The sequence below is a fragment of the Anopheles funestus genome, chromosome 3RL (assembly GCF_943734845.2).
Source record: "Anopheles funestus chromosome 3RL, idAnoFuneDA-416_04, whole genome shotgun sequence".
NCBI classification, from domain to species: domain Eukaryota; kingdom Metazoa; phylum Arthropoda; class Insecta; order Diptera; family Culicidae; genus Anopheles; species Anopheles funestus.
This window is the reverse complement of record NC_064599.1, coordinates 59587819-59614741: the sequence shown is the minus strand read 5'-3', so window position 1 is coordinate 59614741 and position 26923 is coordinate 59587819. Positions and strand designations below refer to the sequence as shown.

General features: G+C 42.9%; 1 protein-coding gene across 14 annotated transcripts in view; it reads right to left on the bottom strand.

Annotated features, from left to right (window-relative positions):
* LOC125768381 (heterogeneous nuclear ribonucleoprotein L) overlaps positions 1–26923 on the bottom strand; it is a 182837-nt gene that overhangs the window by 155214 nt on the left and 700 nt on the right. For 13 of the 14 annotated variants that reach the window (XM_049435957.1, XM_049435960.1, XM_049435961.1 and 10 more), the window contains exon 2: positions 21208–22140. In XM_049435957.1, coding sequence (XP_049291914.1) covers positions 21208–21339 — 132 coding nt within the window. In that variant the 5' untranslated portion in view covers positions 21340–22140. Of the gene's footprint in view, positions 1–4800; positions 5495–21207; positions 22141–26923 lie in introns of those variants that run through there. The other variant, XM_049435962.1, reaches the window with a different exon arrangement.

Sequence of the window (26923 nt, the reverse complement as noted above, 5' to 3'; positions counted from 1 at the left end):
TACCCAAAATGACGGAACAGGCACGATGAACTGGTGTGCAACAGTGCAGTTGAGTGTAGCGGTGGCGAAACAGAAAACAGGAAGAATGATGGTGGACGATGGAGGAAGTAAAATATGTCGGTGAAATTAAGGTTCTATTTTCACGTAAACCCTTTCAACGGTGGTAGTCAAAACAAATATTTGTCGGTGTCATTATGTAAAGCAGCTAGCGGAGAAGTTGGATGGTAAGAAGGATAGTGTTTTACGAAAATCAGAACTATTTAACAATATGATCTGTTAAGATGAATAAACCTGCTTAGGAGTTTAAAGTTATACCTTGTCGAAAGCATTTGCTCTTAAATTGTACTTATGTTTATGCAAAACTCTCAAGATCAAATCTTGGTAAACGCGATATTGTTTGATTACCAATGACATAGACGTTGACAATACAGATATTTATGTCAATTAACATAACGTGATTGTTATGATTTACTATAAAATTATATCATATCTTTAAAAATAAGTTTTATTCTAGTTCAACTCCACGGAAAACAAAACACTTCTGCTAACGGCACAATAAAAGGACTCGTGTACTGTACATTTATTAAAATTATTATCAGTTTGCTCGTAAAAATGATATATGCCTGAACAAGTACGAAGAGACAGTACGTTTGCCATGTAAACGCCATTAAGCATGATCGAGTACGTGTCCCGATTCGATTACAGACATGTTCCTTTGCTCCTTCCCAAATTCCGTACGATCTCGCGTTCTAAATGCTTCGATTTAACCACATCCGGCACGCATATTCCCTCGCAAAATATGATCCCATACGAGCGAGTCTCTTAAAATCTAAGCCTTTCGTTTCTAATCGTCCACCTCCGCAACGGTGCCGCGCGTTTTGCTAACCCTCCTTTTGCTTCCTCCTTGTGCCTGATTTTTCCACGATTCTATCGAATTGTACCGAGCATATAAATCATGTCGATGTTGCCCGGGCAGATGCAAATTACCAGATGATGCTCAACGGGTAGACCGAGGTTTGGGTAAAACATGCGCATTTTCCACCACTTTTCCCCGGAGGCGTTTCGTGAGGGGAGGGAAAATTCAAACGCCCATTCCAACTGACAGCTATTAGACCAAAAGTACCGAAGCCCCAAGCGATATTCCCTTTTTTTTGTTTTCCGTGTAAGTAATCGGATCTCCCCGGTCGGTCGGTAATTATTGCACGACGGCCAAACTCGCAGCCGGAAAAATGATCCTCGTAGGTGGAATAAAATTTGGAAGCCCCATTAGCGGTACCGGTGGGGAGTCGCAGAGTTTTTGGGGTCCTTTGTACGCGGCTAATTAATAAGCACGAAGCCCCACCCACCCACAGTTGAGAACGGTGATTCAAAGTTGTGGATGGAAATCACACGCACACACACTTTTATCTGATATCGTATCGGAAGTTCGAAAAACCGGCAGTAAAATGTGCGAATTATGCCAAAGTTGTGCAGTTACAGAAATTGAAAGTAATGAGCGTGTTTAAAACTTTCCATTTTTTCTTCTTCTTCTTTTGCCCCGTGGAAAACTTTTCCTTTTCGCCGAGAAATGATCCCTTACTGATGTAATCATCACCAACCAAAACACTTGGATGGTGGTGCTGATGTAATTTAGCTTACTTTTGTTAAAAATACTCAGCAGTAAATCAACTGTTCAAACCCGAAAGGCATCTCGGTGTGTCGATAGCGGTTCGAAAATTCATTTAATCGTTTTATAGCCTTTTTCGGACCCTCCACTCAGCGTTCGGAGAAGGGGGCCTATTAAATCAAAACCTTCAGATGGGATCATCTTCACCACTTAGAAAACAAAGCTATCGTGTATGAAGTAAGGCAAAACCCGGTTTAAAAAAAATCCTCTAAAAATCCCCCCCATCGGAATGCACTCACCTACAAATCTGCTACTCGATTTGATTTAGGACCATAAAAAGAAGGAAGAAATTCGAACAACTGCAACCGGCGCGAGATAGTGCGCTTGTGGCCGAAATTGGCCTCCTGGCGACTGGGCCCTCTTGCAAACAAGGCCAACAGCTGAGCCTTAACCGGTACATAAATCACGTCCAAGTGGACGGAAATGCGTAACTCCCTCCCCCCGCGGTAACCGATACAATTGCGTAGCCCCCGAAACGGCACACAATGCAGTCGTGATAAATGGTGGCACCGAGCCGACCAGACGGAACTTCCGCCAGCAACATTCTCGAGAGCGTCCATTCGAAAACTTCTGCATTCGAACGAGTATGTGAAGGAAGAAAAACACTAACATTCCCCAATACGATCGTACAGATCACGCATGTGATCGACCGACCTCGGTTGCGCGGTACGATAAGCCTAAAACCCCACCATCCAACCGGCCTTCCATCCTTTTCACTGGGGACTCCTCTTCTGAGTTTTAAGTTTTAAGGATGGCAGCAGCAGCAATGATACCAAACGGTCGGCTATTAATACAACCACCAAGTGTCACTTTCCGATTGCACGCCGGATTGGCTCGGTAATCGCAAATCAGACCATTTTCACACACACGCAGAGAGAACCTAAAATTCGAAGAAAAAAAAGCACATTAAAATGGAAGAAAAATCGAACACATTTGTCGTTGCGTGCGCTGTTGCTTTGTCACCATCCCAACAAACAAAAAAAAAAGTGCCATTCAACGACCGTCGTCGGTTTCGTTTCGTCGATAAAGTGCGCCAGTAGCATCGAATTACTCGCATTTAATTCTGATGTTGTTTTATGGTTCCCGAAGGTTGGGTTTTTGCCCCCGTGCGTGTGTGTCTCTCACTCTCTCTCTCTCGGCGGTAGAAAATGGTGCTGCACAACGTGGATGACCGACCGAAAATGCCACGGTGTTGATGATCCGAGCAAGAGTAACCACAAACCGTTTGAGAATGTCGAGCTGAATTTGAACCGGGAAGCAGCAACGATATCCTACCCTTAACTAACTGCTGCACGTACAAATCGTGTTGGAACAGAAGGTGAGGTCAGGGAGCTTCCGCTGATGGGTGTAGTTGCAATGTTTTTTTTCTTTTAAAGAAATAGTAAAAACAAGACACTTTACCGCTTACCATCCGCAATAGAGAAGAAGAAATATGCTTCACTAAGATACCCGTGTTGGAGTGTTCCCCCAATAGTAAAAGCTTAGTGTGCTGCTGGTTGGTGGCAGTAAATTAGATTGACGTTTGATAATGAGCGATTCGCTTCATCCGCTCAGCTTACACACATGCCATCATCCGAATGGTGGGGGAGGGGAGGGTAGTTATTCCGAGATGGGAGTGTGAAGAGTTCAGTACCTTCGGACGATGAATTTGCTACGACGACTGTGACAGAACACACCGCAGAAAAGACGACGAAGACGACCCCAAAAACTGGGGCCTCATCACCGCGGCGGACAACGGACCTGACGGTGCGTTACGTCCGTCGATTGGTCGGTCGGGTAAACAGAAATAGAATGCCCGGCCTTCATTCCTTCGTACGGCGCGAACGGTGACACATGCACGCACGTTTTATCCCGTTCGCCGCGAGTTTTGGCTAAGCGCGCTCGAAACGAGCAGTGCGTCGAAAAATGTGCCTTTTCTTTAGCAGCGTGCAGCAGTGCGAAACAGCCCGAGCGACACAATCACAACGTGGCACACACCGTTTAAATTTCGTTTTTCACGCACTTTTCACGCCTCACGCCTGGTGCCCGGCTAGGATGACGATGATGGGAATCGACTCCGAACACGAACACACCGTGCTGTGCCCGAAATGGGAAATATGCCGCACCGCGGGGAAGGGGAGACGGGGGATGGGGCTAGTTTGCCCCGTCGGTAGCGCGAACGACGACAGCAACGACAAACAACGACAATCTTTGATGAAATCGCTTGATGGTCGTTCTTCTTTCACGCGTTTGTTTTAATTAGATTGATTATAAATTTAGACAACGCTCGCACTGCGTGTGCACACAAACACACACATACAGCAATCAGTATGAGAAGAAGCCCGATGGACATGGTTTTGTACCATGTCCGTATGGGTGTTGTTACGCAAGGTTTTAAACCTCCGAAAAGAACGTTCGGCAACTAGCGCGACACTCGGTGGTTAAGACCCCGAGATGGGCACCCAACTCCCAACTTCCCCAAAAGTGTCTTCTACAGACGCATTCAGGAATGAATTGAACGTGTGCTGCTGGTGGACATCGTCAGACAACAACCGAACGATAATAATCTCGGTCCCGTCTCCGGAGTGCGGAAACGCCGCTGTTGATGGAGATAAACTACATTGTTGGTAGTGAGACAGGCAGACATGCGGCAACAAACATGCCCGTATACAAGCCGAATCATCATAACAAATCCAAACAGTCCGTGCCGGGTATACATTGTAGTTGACACGCATTCTTTCACCGGTTTCGCCCAAGTCACCAATGGAAATATTCTGCGGTGGTACTAGCTCCGGTGGCAGAAGAGTTATTTTAACAGTTGCGGACTAAAGTTAAGGATTGTCTCCATCTCGGTGTTGGATTGTTTGTTTTCTATTTACCCTCCACAGACGGTCACCGTCGATGAAATGCACGACATTTAAAAACTGGACTCCAGAGCCATTGTTCTTCGATGATCGATGATTCACACTTACCTGCAAAGAAAAATAAACGAAGTACATTAATATTGGTATAAAAATTAGATGATAATTGTTTTTATAGCAAAAGCAAATTCAATATAAATGAGAAAAACATTAAACACTAAATCTCATCAATTACGCATTGTGTTCTAGAAGAGGAGAAAGTTCAACAAATCAAGCGCGTTGTAATAACTCTACCTGATGCGAAAGTGATACTTCACCGCCACTGACCAGTCGAAAGTTCCAAGGATAGACTTCACCCTGCGCTAAACAGAATTCAGCTGTTTCCATCCTTTCGAAGTTAGTCTCCTTCCGTAACCAATAACCACAACCGGAGTCGAGAAATTCACTGAATTAAAACCACCAAACTTCGAAGATCCGTCACTTAACCACAGTAAACTACGAGAGTACCCTTCGCAACTTCAGTCCCGGTATTCAAAATGGAGAGCTTTCCATACACCTGGAACACATTCGATCACTGACGATGGATACGAACAGGTTCCGAATTATGGTTCTCAAAAAACCTCGTGTACAACGTTCACCAAACACAACTAAAGGCACCCTCTCCCCCAAAAATGGTACAAGTATTCTAGCAGGCGAAAGATCAAGACACGTCGCCGTCACTTGAAACCGTGTCGCCTCGGATAAGAACTATTGCCAACTGTGCAGTACACAAGGTACGCAATGCGCGCGAGAGTACGCGAACGATAAAGTCTAGCGTGTATGTGTTTTTTTTGTCAGCAAAACCGGAACGTTACCACGTAAATCGGACAGCGTTCCCCAAGTAAACTTGGTGTATTTTTTCAGCACGGAAAGAAGACAACAAACTGTCGAAATATCGATTTTTCTGTTTTTAATTCCTCGCCATGGCCGTCACAGTGGGATACCGTCCGTCGCCAAAGGTGGCAAGGTTGGAACGGGGACAGAGAACCTAAACTTCGAACAGTGTACGTTGACAGCCACGTGGTTGGCGTGCGCCTGCTAAGTGTCATCGCATGCACATTGACATATCGTTGGTATTTCTTCGTATAACGATTTACGTCCAGAACAGAAGGGCCAGACAAATGTGGAGAAAGCATACAACTACGGTGAGCAACGAGTTCCTGTCTGCTTAAAACTATGTGTGCAATAATAGGACCTTCCGTTTGTCCGACGACCTGTTGTGTGGAGCTATCGGTGCTGCCTAGTTTCTTTCACCGATATGCTTCAATTTAATTAATTTTTAGCCACCCATCCGGTGAAACATTACGACCTTGTGCACCCACAGACAGTAAGAAGATACCACAAGTCGGACCGAATGCGGACCACCATCACGACGACTAGGCATCTTTTCTCCCGGTGCTCATAGTGGATCTTCGTTTTCTGTTTTCATACATTCACCAAACACGGAGAAGTAAACGACGACGTCGGTATCGTCGATTGTGGTGAGTTTCCTGCTCTTCTGCCGAGGTCATCCGGTCATTGATTGGATAGCCTAACCGCGGCCAGAAATTCATTATTGCACAACTTCTGCCCGTCCTGGCAACCTATGGTCATTCGACGTTGTGGTTGTCGAGGAGGAAAAAAAACACACCAACAAAACTACACAACCCACCAAGATCAGAATGGCCTGCCAGCACGCAACGGTGTGCAAAACCCGGGGTAGAATTGGTGGTAGAGGAAGTGAAAATAAATCCTGTCCAAACTGGCACTAGATCATGGCTGCCACGACCGGTTTTCGCTTGGCCGCACCGATTCCGAATACCCTAGAGAGTAACCCGGGAACTCGTTGAATAGTGGACGCACGCTGTCTCTTTCTCGTACACGCTGACCCCGCTTCACACCAGCATGCACGATGTGTGTCTTGCTTCATCCCCGTACGGAATGCTTCACCTACTGGCAAGTCCACCTCGAAAAACAACCGACTTGGACCTTGGTTCCTACAAAACCCCAACCACGTACCAAAAACTTGCCCATACCGAGGATTTGTTGGTTTTTAGCTTACAAGATCTGTGCTCCCCTGCCGGGAAGGTATCACACGGTATCAGAACTTTCTACCTTTCCGCGTGCCGGACACGAGTGAACCACTCTGCCAGGCCTTGGATAAGTTGACAGTGCGGCACGGCGAATAAGTTGACCTCCACGGATGCTGCCACAGTGAGATGGAGCAAGCGAAGGAAAGAAAAGCAAAATGCTCGGTGGAACTTTAATTGCGATTCATTGTTCCCCGTGCATTGGATTATCGGAGCTGCATGAAGCAATCGGTTGGTGCGTGGTTGGTACGATTGTCGCGGACGAGGGAGTTGAATAAAAAAAAACCCCTTCTCAACAAACACCTCTCGCACACAAACGAAGCGATAAACGGTTATAGTCGACATAAAGTGAAGAAGTCACAATAAATAATCAATATGGTTGGTTATAAGATTATTGGAGTTTACAGAAATCGTTGGATCACAAGACTTGGCACGATCAAGGAATTATGAATTGAAATCAATTGAGCAATTTGTGTGTCGTTTAACCAAACCGCACTAAAGCGATCCCGACTGCAACTCAACCGGTATATTGAAATATCTTTAACGATCTTTCCGGGCATGACTTGCGATGCTGACAAGAAAGCATACATCAACTATCTCCCACACAAACGATCTAATTTCCGTACATTAGCTGTGCTTTGCTTCACGAAACGCCTCATCGGTGTATACACATTATAAGCGTTAGCGAAAGTCTTGAAGTAACTGCCCACAACCTAAGATCAAGATCTGCGTTTTAGATCTACAAGGCAACCTCACCTCCAACAAAGGAGAACGTAATAAGACGCAGTTGCGCGACCGGTAGAACAACTCGGACCACGCTGCGTTACGTTGCTCTGGCAGAGCTCACAACCAAACCTGTCCAGGTCTCGTTGATCGAACGGCATAGATAGCGAAACAAGAAATCGACCCCGAAAAATGGACGTTCCAATACGAACTGGATCTGAGTGAGCGTGCACACTAACATCGTCGATCAATACGGAAGGTGTGCACCATTTCCAAAAATGGCCGTGGCTATACACCGAGTTGCCCGTGATGTCCGGTAGCTGTTAAACCTCTCGGTACATCGGTACCTCCAGTACCTCTGCAGCACTGGAATGAAAACCTCAAAACCCATAACCAGGAATACGCGCGCGGTATGACACAGATTGACACCGTAAGTGCGGGTCGTATGTTGGTCAAGCAACTCGTCATCGTTTTAAAAAGCACGAGCCAATAAGAAAGCACCGCCGAGAATGCGGTCAGTAACGGGACGTACCATAAGCGATTAGGGCTGAAACTGAAAGTTCTTCACACGTGACGTGTGCTGAATATTAATTAATCGACGAAACTGTGTTACTCCTCTTTGGTGTGCGTTGCCCGAAAATCTGTCTTCAAGTATTGGTTTATGACGGTACGACGGGAATTCTAACCATGTTTGGAAGGGAATGCAAATTAGATACTTTAAACTGAGGCAATATATTCTAGGTCCGTATCATTTGTATGCTACGAATCAAACCAACAGCAAATCATTTTAAATATCCTATTAGCAAGCTTACACTAACCCAGATAAAAGCTAGGTTCTTTAGCAATTTGATAAAAAAAACCTTCCACTGGCACGGAACATGGGTTCTATACTCGGGAACAGCTGCAGGAACATATTTTAATCTTTTTTACGATCCAATCCTTCACATGAAGGGATGATGCCTAACTAGTGTAAAGGAAGGTTTACTTTTATTAATGACATTTGTATTGGCAAGCTACATCACGGGACTCTCTGCCTACCGTCCTTCAAACTGTTATCTCCATTTAATTGTTGCATTGTCCATTTTTAAAAGTTCTTCTTTTAAAGCATCTCCCGACGAAACAACGGACCAAATGAACGGAAACAAAATGTCAAACAAGAAAATAGAATAAAACAAAAAAAAAACCTTCACATTCCAACTACACATCGTCGTCCATACACACGAGATTTCAGAATTTCTGAATCGGAATTGGCATACGAAAAAAAAAACAAAACAAACGATCCTCGCTTTCAGCATCGTACGAGCATAAACTTTTCGCTCATTGCGCTTAACTTTCCGCTTGGGGAAATAGTTTGGTGACTTGGATACATTTTGCATATATGCAAACGATGTTAGTTGTTTCGTTTTTTTTTGTTTTGCTCCCTTTTTTATTTCATCTTTCCGCTTCGATGTATTTAACACTGTCACGAAGCTAGCGAGAATGGCAATAACAGGACGAAGAGAAGAAATTTTAAAAGCAAAAGATGCTTCGTTTTAGCAATCTTCTCTGTGCTATCTCACTTTAAATGGACAGTTGAAGGATGCAACACATACATAACAACGGCGTTGAATAATTTTCTTTAAACTTTAAATTGTCATATTTTCTTCATTTATGCTTTCTGGCTTCCTTTCACTCAATCCAATCGAAATCAATTATTGAATAATGGAACAAATAAAATCACATGAAATATAGATGTTCAACATCTTTTGTTTTATCCAAGGCAGGGATGAGCAACTTTGTGACAAGTAGAGGAACAAAATTTAAAAAAATGTGTAAACTACTACCGAAAAATATTTGTTTTGCTTTTATCATTCAACAATCATGACCTAGAATATTGTTCAACCTTAAAAGGAATAGAAAGGAAGAGAGGAAAAAAGAAAGAGAAACCTGACAGATGAGATTAAAACAAAAACAACAAATATTTAAAAACCTTGTCTGTCACAGTAAGATTTTACGATCCAAGGACGTCTATTTACACTCGACAGGATCGGTTTAAAAACCCTTTTTAAACCATTCTATCAGGCGAAGAGTTGTTTGTCGACTACGGTTAAATAATAATAAGAGAACATAAAACAGTAAAAAAAGCATATTGCTACCTACACTTGAAGCTGTCATTGTAATATTAATAATAATAAATATTTTTTTATTGATATTTTTATTTTTTTTATAAATTTTTTATAAAATATACATTAATGAACAAATTAAAAATTAAACAAAAATCGATAACCAAACATATGTACATAAAGTCTTTAAATTCACAAGAAATTACTTCATACAAGCATTAAAGGTTGTTCTTCCCTGCTCGTATGGGACTCTGGAGGAAATACTGTTCAACTTAATTTTTATCGCGCGCTATCCGTTCTGCCACGAATGAACCAACACCTTTAATAAAACAAAAAAAAAACATGTTTCACCTTCCATTCAGTGACCGCACCGGTATGAAGCAAGAAAAAAACCGGTAGGATAAAACATTTAAAACTCTCTACCGCATGTATTAAAGGATGGACTCTAGGTAAAAACGGTACCATGAGAGTTTGGTCACGGGTGTCGTCTTTTTCTCGGCCACGTACACAACACCACCATCGGTACTGCGCTTCGGTCTTCACTAATGTCATTTTGATTAAAAAGTAGCGTCGCGTACAACAAGGCAGCATCATTCCATCAGCAGCAGCGAATAGAAGCGACGGTGACGGCAGCAGCCTGCGGTGTGCAAATGAAACTCTGTCTAACTTAATTCTTTTCCCGGCCCGAAGCGGGAATGATGTGGCGTCCGGAACCGGAACTGACATTTGTTGGAATGTCCCATTTTACCCACGAGATAGTCATGTTGGTTACGCGGTTTTTGGTATGTTCTGGAAACACCAACAAAAAAAAAGAGGACCGAACGTAAAAAAAGCTACTACCATTCGTCATCCGTTTCGCGGTGCTCAGAGAGCACAGTTCTAAAAATTTAAAACATTAAAAAAACTCGCAATGGGCTTTCCCAAAATTAAATAAAATGACAACCCTTTCTTAGTAAAAAGACACACAAGATAAAAGATAGAAACCGTATTTTAGAAACTGGGTGATGAGTTAAAAAATTTCATTACCATTTCACCTAAAGCATTCATAAAAGTGAAGGAACGCGCGCATGAGGATATAAGAATCGGAACGGTAAAGTGGAGAAAGCTAAAGCACCACACACAAAAAGGCAAAAGTTCGGCAGCGTGTACCGTCAAGTTTTGGACTAAATTAAATTTTTGATGCACTTCCGCACGCGGGGGGGAAAAGCCTGGAAAACCATGGGACCGTACGCACGGTGAAACGGGCCGTACGGATAGACACGTACAGGAATTTGTTGCAACAGAGTGGGCAGATATAAAAAGCAGCGGAAAACTTCCGATTCAAAACCACTGCCGGATGGAACAAATCTGCACGCGCACTAATTAGTGAGCTGACGAGTTGGATGACAATATTTTAACAAATTTCAACACACCATTGAACGGTGAATAGTTGCAGGATGAAAGGGTTTTCCAGTTTATTGCAAATTTAAAATGATACATATTTTATCAAAATTACTCACATTTATAACGTACTCCTCAATAAAAAAAAGTTCTACCGATTCTCTAACTATTTATTAAAGTGTTATGGAATTTATAAAATATAAGAAGCACAAAGAATACCTGAATAATACAGCATAATATAAATGTTATTCCAACATTTAACAACATCCTTTTGCAGCGTGTTGAATTAATGATCATTTTGAATTAGTACAGAATCTATCCTCGTCCCGTGACAAACGACTCAATTCGCCGAAGTCAACCCATGCCTATAGACGGTAGGTTTGTCTAAGCAGCTACACAAAACCAGTACCCAAACGCCTGAGACTATCCTGGAATACATCAAACTTCTCCCGGCAATGGAAAGGAGAGGAACAAAAAAAAGCCATCTTCATCGCGACGGCGCGCACTAAAACTTTTCTCATTTATCCAGCGTGCGATGTAGCAGAAAATAAGCAGAAATGGTTTAAAAAAACACACACACAAACCCTAGCAAAATGGGGTAAATTCTCGAGAGCCTGAGAGTCACACGGTTCGATGTGGTGGCCGTGAAAGAAGGGATTGATTATGCAACATCAGCAACACATCCCGATCTCGGCAGATGAATAAAGGATCTGTGGCCAAGGATTTGCTTCAGCGCACAGCAAAACAGAGCCCAAAAAAAGCTGTTGCTGCGAAGTGTTATATTTTATTTATACTTAATTTTGGGTTAACGGAGAGTATTTATTTTATTTGGGTTCTACAGCACCATCATCGGAGTTTCTATAATGGATCCGTTTTCCCGTCGTAACTCCATCACACACTCATCATCAGCGATGGTGTTTGGACATTGCAACAGCAGCAAGCAAAAAAAAACTAAAATAAATAAAACCTCATGCAGAAAAGTTCCGTCTGTGGTAAATCAACCGGTGTTTGATTGGAACCTCGCTCGCTGAATAATGGAATAGCGAATATCGATGAAGTCCTCCATTCCCTCACTCAGAATGGAGAAAAACAGTATGCTTGGCACGAGTTCCGGCTGTTCCGGTGCTACTTGCCAAGCATTGAGTTGTGATATCTGCAGAACTACCCCTTGTCCTAGGGGTAAAGAACAGCATCTCAACACGCTTTTGTGATGAATTATGTTACATTTGGCGTACGGCCCAGATCGGTTTCACACAAAACCAATAATCAAGCAGACACAGAACCTCAACCGGCGGCTTTTATGACACACATAAAATTCAAATCATCTCAGTGCCATAATTTTTAACACCTCACTCCTATATGCACCCTATGATAGCCAATGGAATGACAGATGGAAATTCGCCCAAAAACTGAGCAACAACTCATCGTGAACAGAGGTTGTTAACCCCCATTCCCAGGCAAGATGCCGGTTTCTTGAGCTTTTCTTTCCTGGTTTCTGGTTACGAATCCACCTCTCAGGATTAACACGTGCTTAGTAATATAAAAAAGAACGCTCGTCCCCCCAATCATTTCACCCAATATTTCGACACTTTATCCCGAATCTCCAACCAAAAACATGGAGCATAAGAAAACCTGTTTAACGTCCCACCTAACCGTTGTGACATCTCAGGTGAATAATTGCCAAAAGAAGACACACAAATGTAGAAAAAAAGAGACATTCAAACCCAAACATCTTGGAGAGTAAAAAAGCTGAACTGGAGGAAACTCTTGCAATAATATATCATTCGCCTGTGTTCCATTTAGAGCGCATCTCGCCGGGAATGGTGTAACTCGTTCTTGCTTATCAGCCAAGACTCGGTAATCCCTCACCAGATACTTCATTATCTCGCAGTGTGCGAATTGCTTATCGAACAAGGGTGGGCCCTTGAGCGATGCTTTGCTTGTTGAGTCGGGTAAGGCGAGGAAAAAAGATAAGCCATCGTGCAGAGATATTTTACAGCCACGGTAACAGCAAACTGGAAGCAGGTGGAGCTTCAAGTGTCTCATTGAAGAGTGATAGTCCGCAAAGACTCGACGGACACTTTGGCGCACTTATCGGAGTTATTTCAGTACGTTCGATTGAGGAAAATGACGAAACGCTTCAAGATAAGCTTCGACCATGGAAGCTTCCGCACGCAGTGAACTCTGTGCAAAACCGAAACTCTAGACGCTATATCTGGGCGGACATAAATTAGTACCCATTAGTACATTCCATGTTCGACACATCTTTTGGGACGATAATTTGCCCCGTTCGACGGGAATCTATTATCGTACTCCTTTCGCCCATGCATAACACACCGCATACACCCGGTATTTGAAGTCAATACACGTAGATTGGGAAGCTAATTTTAGCTTCAAGCGGCGGCTTAAGTTGATCGCTTCCAATTGGTGTTCCGCGGTACCGTGCCGCGGGTTTTTGATCTGACGTTTGTGATGCTAGCAGCTGTCAGGGAGGTAAAAAGGCACAACCGAAAAAAACACTCTTGCTCAAATTTTTGTTGCTGTTTCGAATCAAAACGAAACCCGCTTCCGGAATCCCAATGTCTAGCGTGTACTGATCAAAGTTGAAGAGCCTTCTGAGAAATCTTAAACCAACTATATGCGATATACTTCTAAACATGTTCCATCTTCTATTAAGCTAGTACGCAACGACATTAGTACAATAGTAAGTGTAGAAGATAGAAGGCAAATCACAACTCCGTTTGGACATTGTGAGACTAAGGCACCATTCAATGTCCCTCTACCGGGCACCTATTTCACAAGCATCGTTCCAAAATCCGCTCAACAAAAACCAGCAACTTCTTGCCACACATTCCAGTACTGACTCAACACCAATAACGGGGGCGACTTCGAGTAGGCACAATTTATGTGCACTCATCTCCACTCAGTCCATTAGCGGGAATACGGTCGGAACAGACGGAATGTTTGGTCCACCAAACGGCACGGACGTGTTTGATGGTGAAAATCTTTTTCGATAAATTAGTCCTAGTGGCGTTTTGATATCATAACATATTTATAAGCATGATTCAAACAATATATTTCATTCGCCCAGTGCGCCCGTACGCTGCTAGACAGTTAGTAGCTTTACCTCGAGCGGCTGTAATTTATGGATACCAAAAGCGGATATATCGCTACTTATGGTGTTCCAGATGTTTTTTTTTGCACAAGATTTAGAAACAATCATAATTTGCCGGAAGTTTTGGTTAGCTGATGTAGAAGAAGTTCCGGGGATTTTCATTTGATTGGGCAAAACAGCAATCAGTACTACAGGCAAACAAAATTGAAGCAACTGGGCAACGATAGTTGACTTATTTACGAGACACAATACAAGAAAAAAGTCTTCGGATATTCGCAGTACCTCGGACAACTTGCACACATAGAGATGTTGAGTTTAAATCGAAAATGAAAAGATAAATATGTTTCTTGTATCATCCAAGTGTAGCACCGTTTGTTGGAGTACACCTTTCGGTTTACTTAGCCTAGCTCAGTAATATCGTAATATCTTGCCTCATCAACACGATCATCTTTTATATAATTTATACATAAAAAAAACATTAACCTTTCGAAACCCAGCCATTTTCCTTTCAACGTTCAACCACCGTTCAACGACCAAAACAACCGACCACAATCGTACCGTTTGATCGTTTTTCACACTGACCGCAAACACTGACCGCTCAGCTATCTCCATCCGCCCAAGGTCTTCATAACTCCCACTGTTGAGCACGATTTGGACATTTTTCCACCCTGGTCGCTGAAGTTGGTGGCGTTCAGCAGGGTGGAAGCATTAGAAGAACTCCATTTTGGGGTGCACAGAAGATACGGAACGGATACGTGGAACCGTTTAACCTAGCGACATTCCCCACCCAAGTGGCGTTTATTGGAACATCTGTCAGGAACGAAACTCGACCAAACCCGCGCACAGAAAGATCCAAATAAAAAAAACCTAAAGCCGAGAAATGAGATCCATATTTACCCGGTCCATCTCCGTATTGCTTCCCGCTTCTAACCTTTCACAGGCTAATGCTGCCCCAATCGAAAACCCATTTTTGGAGAAACAAAACGTGTCAGCAATTTCCTCGCAAAACCAACCACAAACGGGAGTTGGATGCTGTGGAGCAGTTTTTGTTTTTGTTGTGTCCCAAAAATATCCAAACGATAAAAGTTTCGATCGGTAATATTGTCGCAGAATTGGAATTTGTTTTTCGTGAAATGAAATTGAAGATTTTCCAATGTTTGCCCATCCGTATGGATTCAGCTAGAACGCTTATATTTAAAAATTACTACTATGCCAAACGAATTCATATTTTGGGGGGAGGAAATCATTCGCCAATTGGTAAACTTGCAGAATGGAACACCGTAACACGTCGAAACTAAAATCGAACATTATTGAAAAGAGCGGTCGGCTCTTGAGCGATGAAGAACGTACACTTTGAGTGCTTTTGGTCCGATCCGATGCGTACTACTTGATTGTCATCAAACTACTTGAATCGCATCATCAGAGGCACTATTGTCTCACAACCGCCACTCTTCAGCGAATGGTCTTGGGGTAAGGTTTAATGGTTATAAGCCGACTCTAGATGATATGGGAGACAAAAGGGAAAGAATGCGCCTCGTCGAGACCGTTGAAGTGATCAACACGAACGAGTAAACGCATCCTTCTCCTTCAGTGATGCTGGAAACCCTTAAGAGCCGTTCCATTACGCGATTGTTCATCGCGGACAGAATGTGCTCTTCAGCCATATCTCGTTGTTTTCTCCTTTCTCGGCTACACTACTATATACGTCAACACGGCCGACTCAGTTCGTTCCGATCCTTAGGTCCGCACCGCTGCATCGTTCCAACAAAACCATCCCATTGTCATTGCCTCGAAACGTCACGCATCGAAAAACAGGCAACGTTAAACGACCACCGTGTGCGCGCCCTCCACATCCATGCCTTTAATCCCCGACCGAGCAACACTGACACAGTGCGCCACGCTTGGTGACACGCTTCCATTTTGTGGTTTTACATGTCCTCTTCATGACATTGCACATTTCGGCCAACGAGCAAAGACGATCGGTAAGAGGGCACTCGCGCGAACGTTCACACACAACAAAGGACAATAATGGCCGGGAGGGTGGCCACGGTTGGCGCAACGAACCGTGCGACCGAGCCGAAATGCAAGGTTCCTGGTTGCGGTGACACCAAGGGCGAAATCTAATACGACACCGCGCAATCACCCACTCCCCGGGGTTCGTTCCTGCACGCACGGCCCAACATTGGACACGATGACAATAGACATTTTCTAGCCAAATTTGCCCGGCTTTACGCACACGCAAGAAGGCATCACACACTAACCACCGGATCTTGGTGACGCTAAAGCTGAGTTAAAATCCGACGTACTTCTCGGCACGATTGCATCTCCGGGTTGTCGGTTAGGTTAGTCGAAAATTTCACTAAACCACAAAAAAACCAACCGAAATAGAAAAGGCAAATCGAAAAAACTGCTTACTTCAAATGGTTTCAAAATAAATTTGAATTTGCAATTGAATCTCTACCGTTAGAGACGATTGATTCGAGTTTTAAAACGGGGATCTTTAAAGATTTGGGATTTATGGGCAGTTTAGAAATAGATCTCGTCAAAATGCCAAGGCAAAGATCCTTGGTTTCAAGCTACTAGAAATTCTAATACTGTTTTAGAGAATATTGAGAATAGATCTCAATATTGTCTAAGACATTGATAACTTCGAAAAATTAAATTATTACAAACTTCTCTTACCGGAAGACCTGATAAAGTTCAAACTTATCAAAAGTCCGGGTAAGCAACCAACAAATGAAGATAAGTGTAGAAACTTATTGATACACCCAACTCTCACCGAATCCCATTGAAGTAGCCCCAGTTTGGTAGTCCTTTTTGCATGTGGACCGATGTCTTTTCATGGATGCATCTATTGCAATAGCATTGAGACAGATACCGTCAGAAGATGACGCTACCTAATAATGTAATTGGTTTGTCAGACAGACACGTGTCTGATTATCACGGTGTTAGGATAAAGCATTATGAGGTATCTGTCTACCAGGAAGGAATATAGGCAAGTACTTTATGTCCAGATTTGGATTGTTAAGCATCTGTTTCAACTTCCTTTATTAAAAATCTAAATCTAAAAGTTACTTAAAGTCCACTTAACATAAAATCTTGTTATATAGTTCTTGTTCAAGTTTTTCAACATATTCATGATTATTTGTTTATATAGAGTCACCCAAAGACAACGTATAACATATGTGACATTTAAAATGCATTTTTTTTATTTATTTAACCTTTTTCCAAACCTCGGCATCATGTTTCACTCACTTTCAGTTTCATCTTAACCGTTTCTTTTTCGTCCCGTTTCGCTTGCCCGGCTTAAATCATATTCTGAATGATATTATTTTTTGCCGAATAGCCTGAGCACCCGGTGTATCTGATGGTCAACCTCCGCTTGGTGGAATTTTCTTCCTCGAAGCAAAAATTAGCCCATTTCAATGCTAATGCTTGATGTGTTTCACCCTGACGGCTTCCACACGAAATGCCTCCTTGCCTGAACACACCCCACAAGAACCCACTGCATCCCGCCACCGCCCCCAATTTTGTACGATTGTTGCCCATTCTTGGGCGGTGAAATCAAAATATTAAAGTTGATGATAAAAACCAAAGTAAAAACCGGTTATACCGAACCCGAAAACCCGTCCACTTACTGCCACTACTGACCGAATTAAGCGTCAAGGTTCAATTTTCGGCCGAAGAGATGATGTCGTTTTCACTTTCGTATCGCCACCGTACGAAGAAAACAAAAACGTTCCACTGGTGATCGAATTTCCAGCCGGATGATATGGAGGAGCAGAAGGGAAGAGGAGTTTGGAAGCGCAGTTACATACATACAATAAAATTAAAACCCCGGAACCGGCCCATGCATCCTGGAATACGCCGCAGAAAGAGAAAAAAGTCTCCCATTCCATCGAAACATGTACCTGGTTCTTGATGGGTGTACAATGATGATAATGATGAAGCAGTTATCCTTGACGCATGAAGAATCGATTCATGCAAGGCAGACTGCAAGCTTACGCGTTTTAAAGCAACCATGCAAGCAAGCGTTCGAGAAGAATAATTACAGCACGGACGAACTGGATGTATGCCAATTTATCATTGCATTCGTCGCTCCTACCCATCGATTACACGTGAGATGTAACCAAACCCTTTCGGTTTTTGCGTAACGGATGCACCTTCGTTGCATAAAAATGTTCAAGGGTCCGCGGCAACGAAAGTACAACGCAGAGAAGAAGAAAAAAACATAAAAATTCGCTCCAAGATAGTAAGAACGTCAAAAGCAAAAGTGAAATAACGGCTGAAACGAAGGCGAGTCATTAATGGATCAATTTTGTAAATAAAAGCTGCCTCAACAAAAGGTCACAACAAAGCGAAACGTAGTGTTGGAGTTTTGCTTTTAAAAAATGCATCACCGCTGAATATTTCATACCGTTCGCTTCTAACGTACGCTTGGCCAAAGTTTCATGCTGCATCCATAACTTACAGCGTACCGATGGGAGCCTCCAAAAGCAGACAACCAAATGGCAATCCTTTTAAGAGGTGTGCAGAAAAAGGTGCCACTGGCCCTTCAAGCAACCATTCATCTCTTTGCTCGACAGCCGAAAATCGAAAGGACTTTTCGACGAGCAAAACTTGCTGACGAAAACCATTTCCTAACCAAAAAACACGAAACTACACTTCAGATGCAAAGGAAACAAAACGTGACCAACGTAGCGGTTGATGAAAAATGCGATGCAAACGTTGCAAACATCATGCGCTGCAAAAATGCTTAATTCTTTAATTCATTTTCGAAGGAACACTATTTTACTTTAGTTTGTTCAAAATCGCCAACTTCCTAATAGCACCTAAAAGCGTATTTAACCTTAATTACTAGCTCACTAAAAATAAAACATGGGTGGGAGCAACCATAGATACTCTATTATGAGTCGCTTGCTGTTATGCCATAATGAAGAGAACAAGAAGACAACAAATAGTAAAATGATCCTAATGCAAATCCTTCTTCGTCTTCTTCCGGTGACAGTTGTTTACTCCTATGATGTCAGGATGTATATTTGAGTAGACTTTTCTAGTCTATTACGGCGTTATTACCACAGCTACGATGTATGAGAAATTAAGTAATACAATCGTAAATACAAAATATTTGTCGTAAAAGTTCTTTCTCAGTATGATACTAATGTTGGTTCTGAGATTCTGGGAAATACATTGTACTTGAAAAAAATGGTTCCCTCAACAGCTTCACCGTCATTTTGGGAGGAAAACCATGCTCCACGTTCTGGACGTTATAATCCCACTTAACAACTACATTAAATCCCTGTCGCAGCACATGCGTGCCGAGATACGTAAATCAATTTTCAACAAGTGTCACGCCAGGTTGTAGAAATTCCATACTACAAACTGTCCCAACCACCGAAGCAACGCCACTGGATCGGTTGATGCGGTTCACCATATGTGCCGCACGCCGTACGCTTTCATCATAAATTAGTGCAGAGATGGTTTTATTGCAAAAATTCACATTTTATATCGGTGCGCCATTTACTACAACAAAGCAAATGGTTTCCCCGCCACCCAAATCCATGTTACATCCGACGACGGATGAACGGCACAGAGTGAGAGTAGTAAACATTTTTATTACTGTCGCCGACTAATTCGACTGGCGATCATCGGTTTATACTGCCATGCGAAAGTACGAACCAAAAGTGCACCGACGAAACGCAACAGCAGCAGGCAAATGTTAATCTTCGACAAACTTTTGCCAGTCGATAAAGTGAAGCCTTCATGACGGGGCGCGCATGGCGTTTGCTTTTGCGTCAGCGCCATCCCGTCTGGTTGGAAAACAATCGCAATACGGCGGTATGGAGTTTTTCTTCTTTTTTTTAAGGACAACCCAAAAAAAAATTCAATCCAAATGAAAAGTGTGGAAAAACTACCGAGAATTGGGGGAGAATCGGGAACGATCGATGCCGATGTTTGACCTATTTTTCATCCCTCCCGTTTTTGTGTGGGACGATTTGATTAGAGTTTTCCTTCTGTTTTCCCTTTTTGTTTTCTTTCACTCTTGCTTGCTGAAAATTCACCCTCGTACACTGGTACGAGGGGCGATATGATTTTCCCCTCAGTGAAAGATACATTCAATCAATGAAAACCTAAGCGAGTGGTTAAATAAAAAGCCACTATCACACACATACACATTTCAACACAAAGAGGTGGAAATTATGTTTCCCTACAAAATTGCGTTCATATTAGCTTTGATAAGGGTGGGTAAGTGTAGTGAAAAATAAAACCCCAACGTAAGGAATTTTAAAGTATCCCTTTTAGGTCTTATTTTCTAAAACCTGTTTCAATGAATGAAAGGTTTAAACAACGCACACTGGCGATGAGCAAAATAAATCACTGCAGGTAACGAAAAGTGGCTGAGATTGCGACATAATAATTTAAGCAAAGAAGAAAACATACATTTTGGACGTAATAAAAGTTGCTAACAAAAAATAATCGACTTAAAGTGGTTATAAAATAATTCACAGACACAGCTGTCATAGTTTGGCAAGAAATATAACAAAAATAAAGCAAAACTATTGTTTGCGGAAGGAAAAATCGGAAGTCCTTTTTCGACCAATTTTCGACAAACTACAGTGAAGGTCAGTGAAATACGATCAGTATGTATTTTTTGTAAATTTTCTATATTATGAGTTGGACCTGTTTCCAGCAGTCTGCTTCGAATCGCGTGCCATCATCTTCGAAAGCGTGCCACTACGGTTGAATCGTATGCCACTACGTTCGAATTTGACAGCTGCTTGGATGCATGTTTGTTGTTTGTTGACAATTTGTCTTTTTTTTTAACCATTTGATGAAAATTGTTGTAAAAATGCAATTAATCCATAATTTATTCGTTTAGCTACCGAAAATCGATTAAAAAATTACAATATTTCCGAATCATTTAGCAAAAATGTTTGTTTTGTTTTGGTACAACAATCCATTCAGCTCGAGCTGTCAAATTCGAACGTAGTGGCACGCTTTCGAAGGTGATGGCACGCGATTCGAAGCAGACGGCATGCGATTCAAGGCAGATGGTACGATATTCGAACGTAGCTGGAAACAAGTGTAATAACGAACCGAGTGATTGCAATCTGATTCAATAACATTAAGCAGATGTTCTTCTTGCGATTCCAGGAATGATTTAAATATTCGGTAATTTGAATCCCTGGTAATTTAAATATTTTGCCCGATTGTGCGCCTTTGAGACACTTGTCAACTAAAAAAAAAACAAAAGGCACACGGCACAACTTACCCGACTATTGAGCGGCACCTCGCTCATCTCCTGGCCGGTACAGAGCCGCTTGTTGTGCGGCCCATCCTGACCACCGCCACCGCCACCGCCGCCGCCCGCGGCACTTCCACCGTTGAATGACGCCATGATCATTACACCGGCACCGGGGTGATGTTGCTGCTGTGTGAACGCGATCGTTGTGCGGGTCGTGTAGCCTGTGCGGCTCCTGTTTGCGAATGTTTTCCGAGCCTTAGCACACCAGCGGATGTTCCGCTTTTACGCCGCTTAGTTTGGAGGGTTTTGTTTTTTGCGATTGTTGTTCTCGGGCAGCAAACTGCAGTCGCTACCCGAATTGTTGTTTGGCTGTTTTTTTTATAAAGTGTGTTTTTGTTTATTTTTCTGTTACTCCAAAGAGTTGGTGTCAGTCGAACAGAGTGTGAGGATGTGTTTTTTTTCCGAGACAGACGGACAGAAAGAAATGGAGAGAACGTGACAGACAGAGAGAGAGTGAGATAAAGAGATCGTGTGTTACGTGTGTAGTTCGTGTGGGGTGGTGGGGTAGGAGTTATGTTTTTTCTCAATGGCGCTAGCCGACTCAGCTGATCACGATCACGATGGAAAAACGATGGAAATTTTTGGGTAGAACCTCTTCGCGCAGTGATGTTACCCCCTTTACTCACAACACTGTTGGAACGGCGGGGGGGAGATGGAGCTCAACTTTTCGGGGGCTCAGCAAGGAAGGAAGCAAATTTGCTTCTTCTTCTTCTTTCGCTTGCGATTACACACGTCGAGTGGACACTTTACGCACACACGCACCTCTCTCACTCAATCACAACACACGCGCGGGCTTCAAGAACACGCACCAGCGCGGATCTTATTATTGGCCACGGGGATATATTTTATATCGCACCAAACAACAACACTTTTCAGAACACACTTCCTTTTGCATGCACACTAGAAATAGGGGCGGGGGTGAAACGAAACAGAGAATATAATTGCTGGCTTTTTCCGTAAAGCGCACTTGTGACAGAGAGCCTACTAAAATTTTGTGTGTCCAGCTTGCTTCAATCATAAAAAGGTTTGCTTTAATCCGCTCGTTTTGCTCTTGAGATTTTTCTCACCCAATTTTTGTTGCTGTTGTATAATAATTGTATAAACATTTTGCACCGAGTATTGGGGTGGAATCCTTTTTATCAAAATTTACATATAATTCGATAGGATTTGCTTTATTTATATAATTGTCTTTAATCTTCATTGCTTGAAATGAAGCAGACAGTGAATGAAACCGTGATACGACTGACACGCATACAAACACACACACATTCGCAATTGATAATTTTCCACTTCTCACTTCTCATTGCTCACCCTTAGTAAATAAAAAGCTTCCCCATTTAAAGGATTGTGCCACAAGAAATAAGACCACTTCCCGTTCGGCAAAACAGAATACAATCGAATGCACAATTCACACCCTCAAGTATTGCCCACAGAGTGCCGGCCTCGTTTTACTACCAGAGAAACAAAAAAAAAACAACCGGAAATGTCAAAAATGTCCAAAATGGGGAAATAAAGGACTGTCAAAAAATGTCCTTATTCACCTTTAACACCAACGCAACGCAGAAGCGCGCCGTTTGGCAGAACGAGGCAGGACTGTCAAAAATACCATCCAATTCGCCCCACAACCCATAGCATCAGAACACACACTACTATCGGGAAAATGGGCATTCAGGGAGAAGAAAAAAAAACACACACATTCAGGAAAATGGAATCCGACGCCGGAACGCACACAGCGAAAACCGAGTTTGCTTTGCGATTGGAAAATGTTGCTTTCACTGGTGTGGTGAAAGGCTCTTAGCCGAAGGAAAGTCAAGGCCCCAAAACTGTGGTTGAAGTGTGCACTAGAGTCCGAAAGAGCAAAACCCGCCCCGCCGTCCGTCAATGGCGGCGAGAAAATGGACGCTTACGTATTGTAAGGCCGATCGGGAAAACACCACGGGACTGTGCCGCGCGTTCCTATACACACTCACACAAGCGTGCGCGCGCCCGAACAAATACAGTAAGGATATATGCGGAAAGAAACATTTCCACCGACGAGTAGCAGTGAATGGAAAACGTTAACGAGTGACGGAGAACTTCATAAAGAGTGTGGCTGCGAGAAAGAGTGTAGGCTTTGCTGGAGGCAATTTGTCTGGTTGGAAAACAGCAAACCGCACTTTCCTACACGCTTTTCCAACAAACAAATATAATACCCCAGTTGCTGCTCTCTTTCGCTTTCCAACTCTCGCTAAAAGTGTGCTCTTTCTTTCCTGCTATCAGCACAGAAAAAGCTTTACGTTAAGGTTTTTTTTTTGTTTTCTGCCTCACACAGCACGCAGCCAACCATTTGCACCAGCGATATGTTAAGACGGAAAATGTCGGCTCTGGTATACGTACAACAACAACGAAAATCCACCAACCCCCAACGGTTGCCATGACAGCTAGCGCAATGGAAACGCAACCAAATATAAAAAAACGTCATACGGTGGAGCGAACGAAAAAAAAAACACAAATAGAAGTCAAGGTTCAAGGAGAGGGCTTCCCTTACTTACGTGAGATGCCGGTGAAAAGCTGTTGAAAACTGAATGGCAAAGTGTTTCCATATTTCAATTGTTTTTCCCAATTAAAAAAAGTATTTAAGCAGAAATTTTGAATAAAACTTAACCAATCAATTCCTCTCAACATCGACAGTCGACAGTAGGTATGGTGATGGAAAGAAAAAGTGAAAATTATCAACTCATTGGAAGAAACATTCAAGCTCATTGAACTCTTTGGAAGAAACATCATCAAGCTGGTGAATGATAACTCGAAACACAAGAAGCTCTCAAACACACCCCTTCCACGCACAAACACACATGCAAACGTGTGTAGTAAAACGAAAAGAAATACACATCCATAATGTGAATGTTTCATTTCGCCAGCAAAAAGGAAAATTTAATTACGTGCGCCACAAGCCTCTAATCGCCGAACGAACAGGTATATACAAGCCTGAACAGATACGCGCGATGCAACCAGCCCGCGGGTGTGCGATTCGGCAACCAAACAAAAAAAACAACTTTGGTCCCAATTTCCAAGTTTCAGCAATTCCGTTTCGGCATGAATTAACATTGCCTTGCTTTTTCCTTCCTGTTTTTCCGGTTGCACAAGCCAGCTTTTGCGTACATGCGCGGTTTCTGCGGCGTTTCGTGTGTTCGTGTGCGCACGATTTGTAGACGTGTGTGTGTGTATATACATATGGCTGTGTGTGTGGGCGTTCGGCGGGGGGTGGGTTTTGTGCTACCCATCCATGGTCGTATGTTTACATCGTCTACAAGGGGTTGATGTACCGGGAGGGGTGCTTGAATATATTCCATCTTTCCATCCCTTCCTCCGTTGATATGCCGTCCTCTTTTCCCATCGATACGCATAAAATCGTACTCCATCGTATAAACGCGAAAAGAAAAAAACACACACTAGAAATGCTCGATTCGAAAGCGAATGAAAAGAGTGAACCAAACAACAAAAAAAGGGTCTCTCACACACGCACAAAGCTGAGTGAGAAAAACAACTCACCGAATCATAAAAAGTGATATGGAAACAACAAAACCCCCCACGCTGACAGACAGAAAAAATGCTTTTGTAACAGATTTCCTTCGCAAAGAAAACAATCGATAAAAATTCACTGTTTGTGATGCTGTTTGCGTTTTGTAGTAACAGCCACCGTGAGCCGGTGAGATGTGAGAATTTCCAAATGAAAACAACAACAGTTTGACAAATAGATCTCTCACTCATCACCTATAGGTGCATGCGTGTTTGTACACTATTGCAACATCACGCGCGCACACACACAACACAACTGTACGGTTTCAAGCGCGTTTCTATTGTTTTACTGCAAATTGTCCACCGGGCGACCTCCGGCGCAAGATTTCACTCTCCCATTTTGCAGACGGCCTGTATCTCAGCATCCGACCACACATTCCAAAGCACATCGAAAGCTTCAGTTTCAGTTTGAGAAAAACAAGCTGATTGGCAACTATTTCGCTGTCTCTCGCTTGTCCTCTTTCGATAAGCACGCAACAAACGTGGATAGTGTGAAGATACGCACACGCATTATGGATTACACTAAAAAAACCTTTACATGCACACGCTTACGATTGTTGTCGGACAGTACGCAACAACAAGGGGAAAATGGTAACAAAAGTTTTTGTTTTTTTTTTACACCAAACACACACACAGATACATTTTTAAACACCGAAAGGTAGTAACAACACACTTACACACCTCGATCTGGGTCTTACTACATTTTCTATTCACTTTTCGCCACTCGTCTTTTCCGATTACTTCGCAACCGAAAAGGAACAGCGAAACAAAATAAGCGCAAAAAAATGTACTAACGAACGATATTTCCGTGCCGTTTTTTTTTTTTTCTTTCTTTGCGTCTGCTGCTCTATTCACGCTTCGCGAACAAAAATGCGTGCAAACGGAAGCAAAAAGAAACCAAGTTGAAGAAAAAAATCTTCTCTGTCTTCGCCGCTCTTGGTCAATTTGTACAACTCGGAATGCAATGTTCGATCGGTTTTAATCGATTAAAAATCTACCAATCATCAATAAAAAGACAGCAAAAACCAAACACAACCGTACAATACTTATCCCGCGCCGCTTGCTGTGTTTGACCCGATGCTGAAAGATCAATAAAAACACAGTCTACTAGCGAAACATGGCTAACTACTACCACCACCACTAGGCGTACAATCGCGGACACACGAGCTGTCAAAACGGAGTGCGGTCTGTCTGCGGCAAAGTAAACAACGCTATTACACACAGTGGGGACGAATGCATAACGCCTCAAAGGGCTTTCCGATTTGTTTACCATTTTTACTTCCCTGTGGTGGATTACATGTTGTTCCTAGGGTTCCTACCTTGGAAGCATATTAAAAAAGCTGATACTGAATACGGAAAAAGAGTGCACGAGTAGAAACTTGTTCTCGTCCTTAGTTAACAGAGGGCGTCTCCATCAGAACACTAATGAATTATCAGTTTTCTTTTCAGATAGAACATTATGTTTATCTTGCCGCTGCTTTAGTACCATTACGAGCATCAGATAACACACAGAAGAGTGAGATAAACATCTCACTATAGAAGTTTGCTAGTTCGGTTTTGCAGCAGCTCAAAGCAGACACAATTCTTTGCCCAAAAACCGCACACAGCAACCGAAGCCTATATTGTGAGCACTACTTTCATCATCGCCATAAATGCTCTCAGGGCCTACGATGATTAGTTAAGTGACAATCAAAAGAAGCGTACACAATAGATATCTGGCAGGAATAGCAACGCGAACAATGCACGGCCGAGCTCTTTGCAACCATTAAACTACCATTCGCCCCGTATAGCCTATTATCCATCCCGGGCGGCAATCGAACCTATTTGCCGGGGGGATAGAGAAACACAAGAGCGCGCGCGCACGCACACCAGCAAAGGTGCACGTTCAGCCATTCCCAACCCAAAACTGCTGCGTGTATGTCTCGTCTGTGTATATCGAACGCAACATCAGCGAGAACGGAACGGGGACGACGCCATCCCTTTCAATGTGCTCCCCTTACCCACCGCACACACACACACACACGCGCGCGCGTACACACTCACGATGAGATGGTTCTATCGATCTTTCCCGTATTTCGAATTCCTCTAAGACGGCTAAGATTCGCCTCCATCATCATTAATGTTC